Genomic DNA, 9512 nt, shown 5'->3' with positions numbered 1-9512 from the left:
ATTTTGTTTCTGCGAGCTAACCCAGAACCCAGGACCCTTCGATACAGACAAGCCATCCCTGTATCTACTCCTGGAGCTACTCTTTGCCTCAGGAAAAACCACCAGTGTAAAATGAAGCAGTAAATGCCACTTAATTAAAATTTAATCCATACGGCACTGCATATTAATTTAATGTTAAATGAGACATGCATGCCTTCAACTAATATTTAACTAAAACCGATAGTCATTTTAATAAGAGAGTGTAAACAAGACAAATGTGACCTTATACAGTATAAAAAAGTGATCACATGTCTTAATTTTTATATAGTCTACTAAGAGTCAGCTTAGGGCCAAGCGTTAACAAAATGCACTTTTCCTGACAAATGCATGTTGTGTCCTTTATGTTAGTTGTTTATGTTGTAGTGAAAGTAATAAAGCACGATTTAACATGTATTTTCTGGAATGTCCAGAGAAGAGCATCCAGGTGGATTAACAGACTTGGCACTGGCTAAAACAACTAGTTTTTTGTTTGAACGTTTGAACAGAGAATAGTGTGCCTGATCCTGGTCCCAGTTTTCACAATCCTCAAAAGAAGTGACAAACTCAACCCACTGGACTTGTGAAACATAAATCAGAGGACCCAGCACAAGTTAAAACTCTGTGGGAGTGCATTGAAAACTGACAAAAAGAGGCTGTTCTTTGCTCAAAGGGCTGTTGGAGTATGGAACGAGCACATGTAAGTGTGAGTTCACAGCAATTCTTTATTTTTCAGATGCGAAGGCCAGGTTTATTAACCATGTTGAGTTGCTGTGACAGAGTCAGTGATTCTGAAATGTGTTCTTGGTACAGTAGGTTCATTGGAAACTGACTGGAGCAAGGCAGTTAAAAGCAGCTTGCTAATTATTAAAGAATTAACCAATTTAACACTGTCTCATCAATTTATAGCCCATAAGCCAATTGGAAAGAATACATTTTTAGAAGAGAGGCCTGAGAGTCCCTTATTTTTATATTTTGATGACCCAACAGCAGTTCATGTACTTAAAGAGACATAGGCTAAATGTCCCTCTGTTTGATTAAAATAAGACCTTTTTTATTTGCAGAGAAAAAGTGTCTCTTTAGCCCTGGGCTACAAAAATGCTGTTTTCCTTGCCCAGGTTTTTAAAGTGAAATCTGAAAAAGCAATTCAGTTGCACACTCCCTCTGTGACTTTAACTTATATTTACTCCCTCTTTATGTTCTTTTGTCTGATTCGAAACTACTGTACATTTTTTTTGCAGACAGGAGGAATGCTACAGATGAGATGCTGAATCTGATTAGATGCCACAAGAAAACCTGCCTGTCTACATAATCAGAAGAGTGAGCTGGTGTCCTGTATTACATTAAATAAAATTCAGAAAAGTAAAACAGAAATAAGTCATTTTAAGCTTAACTTTAATCTTCTTCAAACCATCCTTGAAGTCGAATGCAAGCTTATTCTCCATAATAGTAAGGCAGAAAAGTTCTGAGACATTTTCCTAAGAAAACATCAGAGTCTGAGAATTTTTTTTTAGACATGAATCTGGACACAACTAAAATGGCCTCAAATTTGATTTGTCAAAAACTGTATTTAGCAGTCAGCAAAAGGGAATATGGCATTTGGTTCTGAACCAAATGAAGACTTGACTGTAAACTAATTCTGACAAATTACCTGAAGAACAGTTTGAGCATTTCTATTTTTTTAGCAATCCAAAGACAAGAGATGAAACTCCACAATTTTCCAGCAACAGTTCATACCTGAAAAAAAACTGGGATTTTTTTTTAATTGTTTGCATAAGATCATATTTCTGATTTTCCACAATGGCTGTTTCTGTGATGTTACGTGTAACACGAAATAGTACCTCTGTACTTTTTTCACTGTGGTTAAACCAAAAATTGCCAGGTATACAGATGTTCTTGTTACAGTTTATTCGGTTTTAAATTCTGATATTATAGTTTATAGTGTAAGTAAAGCCACAGAAAGAATGTACAGTAGCATGAAGGGCTTAAAACTGTGAGGAAAGTACGAATGGATGTCAACAAAAGAAGCAGCTCCCTCTACTGGTCCTCCAGCATAATTCCTTTGGGCTCGCAGTGTTGGTTATCAACGTATAGAAAGATTTCAAAACCCCGTGTTCACCCTGAAGGAGAAGTTGTCCCGTGGGAACGTAAATAAATAAGGTTACATGTTAAAATCATTCACACACAGAAAAAAGAGACAAAATTAGGCAATGATTATCAAAATACTCAACGGTGCTCATATTCACAGACCTACCTGTATCATCTTAGTAAATGTTTCCATCAATGTATCACCAATTAGTTTTAATAAAGCAACTAAACTAGGAGAAATGTATCGGCTTTTCTAGCACTATTCTATTTTCACCTTAACCTCTGATTTGCATCAACAAAAAGGCTGATAGTGTAACTAAAGGAGTCAAGCCTCTCCAAGCAACACACACCTTTCACTTTCACAGCCAGCTTCAAGACAATAAATTGTTCTGAGGTGTGTGAGTGCTTAAATCTTGTGTTAAACATGCCAAGACATGCTTATTTGGAAAAGGCATTGACTCAAGGTGTGACTCATGTTGCTCTAGATAACCCCCATGACATTAAAGATTAACTGGTGCACAGTAATGACAGTGTACAACATACTGTGCTACCTCTTGCACAAGTGACTGAATGAAAGATGGGAAAGAAACATTCATCTCTTAAAACTACCAAAATGCATCTTCATCAATGAAACGAGAATTTAAAGGATCAGGTCCACATTTTGACCTCCAAATACTGTGACCCCTTATTCATATTGCCTTAGGCTGCCGGTAATCTAGCGTCTCGTTCTCTTTAGTTTTGTAAGTTATTTCTAATGAAGGAGGGGAAGATATGATCCTAGGAACAGTTATTGATAATTGGGTCTGCAACAGGCAATTTTTTTACAACATCCCACAAAAGATTGGACTAGCTGATAAAGCCAGATTAGGCTTCAATGTGCATCTACAGTATGATACTGCAGGGCCACAGTTAAAACCATAAATGTATTATAAAAATGATGTAGGTACAACTGTTGCTATCTTTCAACAGCCACGGCTTTGAAATGCAATGAACAAATGCTAAGTTATTCAAATCTTCTGCGAATATAATACTGGAGTGGGGTATGATAATATGTTTCGTTCCACACAGTTTCCTCCAAACAGTGAGTTATAAACCTCTAAGAAATGTGAAGATAAATTACACAAAATCATTGAGTACCAAGGTGATTGTGATTTGTGTGTCTCTGAGGCTGTGTAGCAAAAACACCTCTTTTTATTAGCGTCTTAAAACCTCTGTGGATGCAGACATATTTATATTTCACGTCATTTAACAGGTGACAGCACACTCTCAAGTGTCAGACTTCCTGACATCGTCCTCCTCACCCCCCCCCCCAAAAAAAAGCTTCTCCAGTTGAGTAACTACACCTTTCCCACATCGGAGGAGAGGAAGTTGTATTCCTCCCTGCTTCCTGTGTTGCCAGCGCTTCAGTGTGTTAAAGATGTAAAGATGGCGGAGCTACAGATGCTTTTGGAAGAAGAAATTCCGGCAGGACGGAGAGCTTTGCTCGATAGTTACACCAACCTCGAAAGAGTCGCAGATTACTGCGAAAACAACTACATACAGGTAAGTTGGAGTGGGTTTTCGGTAAACGGGCTGGCGTTGAGAGGCGAGCGACCTGACTCGGGTTGGAAAAGGCTGTGGAAAATGATAGGAGGGATATTGCTGATGCTCTAATGTTGTGCTCCCTTTTGCGATGTTTTGCTCAAGTCCAGATTACAGTTTTTTGCTTTGCTGCAGAGGTTTTTGGACCCATTCGGTGTGTTTGCATTGACATATGTTCAGTTTCCAGGAATGCGGCTGTAGTTTGAGGAATGTAATGCTTGTGGTGAAGACGTGTGGTAGTGTATATGGATGCGTACGGTGGGGGGTTGAACATTTGAAACGGACTGGGAATGATTCAGTAAGTTGTAACACGATAAAGTAAAAAACTGATATAAATCAGAACGTTAAATATCTAGATTCGTATAGATTTTGGAGGAAAAAAAACTCCCATATTAGGAAGCATATGCCAGATGCAGGGATAGACAGGGAGCGTCAGTATCAGCGTAAACCTGCAAAAATGTCTCTTAAATAGTTTTTTTAAAGTTCAAATTGAAATCAATAAAGATCAAAAAGTGCATAGCTACTGGAACATTTTTTTTTTCTGCCGAGTTATGTGTCCAAGCCGGCATGGTGTTATTTAATAAACAGGTTTGTCATCTGTCAATCATGGCTTGCTTGATGCGGTGGTGTTATTTTCTAGGAGGGTGTCTTGGAATAAACTGCCAGCATGCAGGAAATAGAAAATCATACTATAGGTTTAAAGAGTGGCAGCCCGAGCCTTGCATTTAAAACGCACGCAGCACAGAAAAGAAATAACTTGGTTTCGCTGCGTTTCGCGAAGAAGATAGTCGCGTCCGTTTTGGTTGAACGGAGAGTTCAAAAAACAACCCAGTGCATCTGATCACGATTACAGTCCGGTGATTAAGAAATTAAAGCCGAAATCTGTGACTAGCCAGTGACGAGACCCGGTCTTAGGCTGTGTGTAAGCAGGACTTGCGCGTCCCCACAGCAGAAATGCGAGCATTTTTGACCCCCCACCAGAAATAGGGATTTTGGACATTTATTTTGCTCCGGAGTTGATCATCTGTGCCTTTGAAGTTGCGATATTGTGATGTCGGCGACGCTTGCGAGCTATTTCGTGTTGCGGTAGATGTATTTTTTTTTAAAAAAAAGATACAGCATTTGTTCATTTTTTGCAATAGTAGCAGCAGCAGCAGCTTAAAAAAATTGCCATCGATGAGGTCAGCTGCTACATAATCAAATACCTCTTGCCTCCTGGTGTTTGCCGCGATAGTCACTAATTGAAAACTATAAATATAAATCAACCGAGGGTTCACTTTTCGGTGACCTGAACGCACTAGAATTAAAAACGTTCTCAGCCCGAATCAAGTATTTTCAGAGCCCAACTGTATTTATGTTACATTGTTTTTTTTTCTATCGAATTAAGGGGTTGACCTCTCTGACACAAAATGCCCTCGGGGTCTTGCTCAACAGCATTACACAAATTCGTCGGATTTTAGGAAAGCTAATCTGATGTCTTTTTGAAGAACATTTTAATGTGATTGCTAGTGAGCTAAGCGTATTAATCGGGTCCCGGCTGTGATTGTTTTTAAGGTGACTGAGCATTATCAATAATTTGTTTTCCCCCGGGAATATGGGTTGTGACGCAACAGCGTGTCAGAAAACCCACACGTATCGGATAATATACAAAATACGTCTATTTAAAGTATAAAGTATCGTATTTTATTGTGCATGCCCAATAGCGCATGCTAGATTTTCTCATTTTCTTTCAAGGGTTAATTTCCAGCAGGAAGAAGGATTTCAGATTGTGCATAAATGCATGAAGGGGTTATGCGCTTTTCAGTTTTTACACATAAATGTGAATTGTAATGGTTATTTGACGAGGGACGCGGTTTCATTATCTTAATATTTAACACTTTAGGTTCTGTGACTGTATTTACATGGTTATAGGCGAGCCTTGGCTCTAATGAACAAAATAATGCACTCCTGATAAAATAATTTTACTTTACCAGATAGTTTTATATTATTTTTCCTGGTTGCCTGGTGAAAACGAGATGGTGGTACACTACAACGCTATCGACGCCAAACGTGGAAGCGGAACTCTGGCTAACAATGTTAGTTTTCTATATAGTTAATTTGATGATAATCCACAATTTTACTCCTTTTCATCAACCCCAGTTTCTAAACAGCAATATGACTTTCTCCCCTATGTTACTTAACTTTAACAATAAAATACCACTCCAGTAATGTGTGTGGTTAATTTTGCTGCTATAAGGCGAATGGATGCTTTAACATCATTGTTTGGGTAGACGGGAAATTTTAAAAGGCAGTTTGCCACAAAGCCCCCATGATTTTACTTTAGTTCTTGCGTTTTGTTTGTGACTTTGTTGCTGGAGACAGGACCTTCAAAATTGTCATTTTTCCCTGAAACCAAAGAGGGACTGGTTCAAAACTCATAGCTGCTTCGAACCATGGCTGAGTGCTTTATCTTGATGCTAGGGTACAAAGCAATGTCCACAGCTTAAACTCCTGTGTCTTGAACCTCCGTCTCTGGCATCCTGAATATAGCCTTTTTGAACTTTTTTGTCCCTTTCTCCTCAAGGGACTTGTGTTATCAAGGAATGTGGAAGCTGTTCCGAAGGTTGATTCCCGATTTGCACCGGAATCAGAAGTGCTGAAGGGTCTGTCGTGGGCAACGTTGAATTAAGCGCTAATGAGAGAATGTGATCTTAAAACAGTTGGATCCGTGTGCCATGATTTACAACGATTTGTGTTTTGTACTAAAGGGGGGATGTGTTTATTTTCTCAGCAATGTAGCGGGGTTTGTGTAATGTTGGGCAAAAGACAAAAATATGTAGACATAAAGCATCAATTATGGTATTTATATACAGATTGTAGTTGTGGCATGCATATAATTTTTCTTGTGAGGTAAGCTTCATAAGACGGAACATCTGTCTGTTTCAGTTTCTTTAGTCTCGGTGGGGAAATTGCTAGGAAGGTTGGACATGACACAGGCTGTGCACATGAATGTTCATGAGTCAGGAGTCTGCTCGGCCTGTGTAGGAACATGGAGCTCGGAGGTGACCCCTTTATGCCCGAGAGACAGAGACAGGGCCGTCAACTTCAAATTGAGTATAACTCTGAAAACAGTTACAAAGAAAATACCGACTCAAAATTCATTTTAAGGACTGCTGAAAAGGGACCTGCTGACATTAATAACGCAATGCTTGCGAGAAAGCCTTGGCTTTCGTCTGGAGGCACTTTGCGTGTGGCATCTTGGTGTGTGGTGTGTAAATATCAGCAATTAATAGATAGCTTCGTTAAACATTTGCCTTTCTCTGGGTTCTTAAATTCAGTGTTACAGTGGCTTTGTTTTTCAGGATCTGCATCAACATTTCTCAGTTTCATGAATTGAAGAAATGCCAGACTTAGGACAGCTGGCGCTGCATTAATACCCTAAAGTAGGGTCCACTTACAGTCCTTTCTGGCTGAAATTCTTATTCCCTGGGTTTAAAGGTAGTTAAATATCTATAATCTATATGTGGCAAATAATGGAAATCTCAAACCCATATTCAGCTTAATCAGCTTTGGCAGTTATGCTTTTGTAGAGTGTGCAGACTTCTTACCTTGCCTTAAGATGTCCGTAACTGGTTAATACTTTCCAATATCCACACTTTCAAGTTAAGGGCTTATTACCTATCAAGAGAAATACAGCTGAGTATGGGGGGTGAAAATGATTCCCTTTTGTTCATTGAAAAGACATCTCACCACACATGGTGTTTCTTGGCAAGAACACTGAAACAAATGTAACATGGTCTCTGGGATTTTTTAAGGGAGGTTGCAGTACTGAGAGAGGAGTATAGGTTGCATGGTTTTTAGTATTTGTTTAACACTGATAAATTAGCCAAAGTTTAGAGTCATCTTTTATTGGCACAGGGTTTGAAGATGACTTAAATTTGGAGACGGGACCTCTCGGTAGTCATGTTTTGATTTGCATTAAGAGGCGTACCTCACGCATCTACCCTGGTCTTGAAGATCACAATCTTTAGCTGTTGGTTTTGTGCAAAGAATTATTTCAAAGAGAGACACCCGTGTGAAATCCAATTTTGCTTTAGTTGGTGCTGTCTTTTTTTAAACGAGAAAATTCCGGTTCTCATTAACTTCAGCCCAGAGAGCGCTGAGCTTTGCATTTGGCGAGACGTCCTAAACAATACAGGATCCAGATTAAAGCCCCAGGATAAGCACGCAGACTCTCGGCTCTGTTGTGCACAGGTGTCAGCTCTGTCTGCTCTCCCCTCTTCCCCCTCAGTCCCCTCAATCGGCTTTGCACGCCACTAAGCAGCTGACTGAATATCTGTAGGGACAGTGCGGCTTCTCTTGTTCGGAGCTGGTGGCAGCCAGTGTGAAGGCTCCACCGGCCAGTGACGTGTCTCAGGTTTTTGTTTTTAAGTTGTATGTTTTTTAACTCGTTGGTGCTGCTGCTGTTCTCTGGTGATGTTTTTGGTGTTTCCTTAATGTCTCTGGATTGGCGCATACAGGCAAATAAGCGTTTAATTGCACACGTGCGTACGACAATACACTGAACTGGCGTCAGGAGCTCCAGTGTCTCAGCGTTTCTTTTCCTGCGCTGGAGTCGTTCAGGGTTTTAAAATCCACATGATGCGCATCTGCACCACAGGGTTTCCTCTGTGGCTCCTCATGGACCTCATCCTTATGGGAGGTGGGTCTGTGCCACAGAAACATAAGGCTTCACCATGGCCTTGTCTAGCTGTATCCTGTCAGCAAGCATTGGCAAGAGTCTCATACTGATTCCTACAGGAAAAAAAAAACTGCATCTGCTGGTGTGCTTATCTTAGCTGTAATTGCCTGTAATACTTGCCTTTACTAATTGCTAGCAGGTGATTGCCCAGCATTTCTTTCATTTAATAGGTTTATATTTTGTTTTCTACCTGCCCTCTCTCCCTCACGCTTGAAGAAGGATCTGTGGCCCGTACGTTGCTTCTTTTCTTTACCTTCCAGCACGGAATGAACCTGTCCCTTGTTCTGTTTTGTGATCGACCCACAACCTTTGCCACTGGCCCAGTCCATCAATTTTGACCATCTGAGCAATTCCAAGACTTTAAAAAACAGCACAGCGAATCTCACTTATCTTGGGTAGAGGGCTCTTGCTTGCCCAAACATTATGTAAAAAAAAGTAGCATTTGAGTACTACATCTTTTTGGGGTTGTGCTTCTGCTTACAGTTGGATTAAACACAGGTTTCTTGTTGGGGTCTGCCAGAATTCTGACCCTTAATGAAACATGCTCAGAGGTCTGCAACCCACCTGTCATAGAGAAAACAAGGCCCATTCTGCAATCATCAGGCTCTCTTGGGGGCTAACTGAGGGGGAATCATATAAGCTACCGAGCCATTCATCATCAGTTTGCTAATGTAAACACTATTCTCTTTTCACACCTCTGGGTAACTCCGGATCTGTCTTGATTAGAACTGAAAATGCCAAGATCTTACTAATTTCTCTGAGTCTTGGAGGTGAAAACCCATTATGCATTGTGATAGGATGTGTTGATTACCTCCAGCTGAAACGTGGAACATAACCTCCTGAATGTGCTTGCACTGTAGCGTTGTCAGTGAGACAGAGAGGTCGTTTTTTTAAAAAAAGCAAGCCATTGCACATTGGAACTATTCACAATTTTCATCTGTTTTTCACAAGGTGGGCTTCAGACCCTAATTGGTCATTAACCGCTAAATGCCTTTGTTTTTAAATATAGAGAAAAATGTAAGGTTTTATGTTTTGTGTGCAAATTAGCCCCCTAAGCTTATAAAGAAATTATTTGAGACACTCGGGGAGTAGGCAGGGCCAGGGCGTT

At 40.1% G+C, this 9512-nt stretch overlaps 1 protein-coding gene across 5 annotated transcripts in view; it reads left to right on the top strand.

Annotated features, from left to right (window-relative positions):
• Nucleotides 1–3459: 3459 nt before the first annotated feature.
• The window catches only part of LOC148821695 (abl interactor 2), an 85991-nt gene continuing 79938 nt past the window's right edge, over nt 3460–9512 (top strand). For all 5 annotated transcript variants that reach the window (XM_088930085.1, XM_088930083.1, XM_088930084.1 and 2 more), the window contains exon 1: nt 3460–3645. In XM_088930085.1, the coding sequence (XP_088786211.1) occupies nt 3529–3645 (117 nt within the window). In that variant the 5' untranslated portion in view covers nt 3460–3528. The remainder of the gene's footprint in view (nt 3646–9512) is intronic.

Source organism: Atractosteus spatula, chromosome 13 (genome assembly GCF_055471065.1).
Source record: "Atractosteus spatula isolate fAtrSpa1 chromosome 13, fAtrSpa1.hap1, whole genome shotgun sequence".
NCBI lineage: Eukaryota > Metazoa > Chordata > Actinopteri > Semionotiformes > Lepisosteidae > Atractosteus > Atractosteus spatula.
Note: the sequence above shows the minus strand (reverse complement) of the source record. Positions and strands in the feature narration are given on the sequence as shown.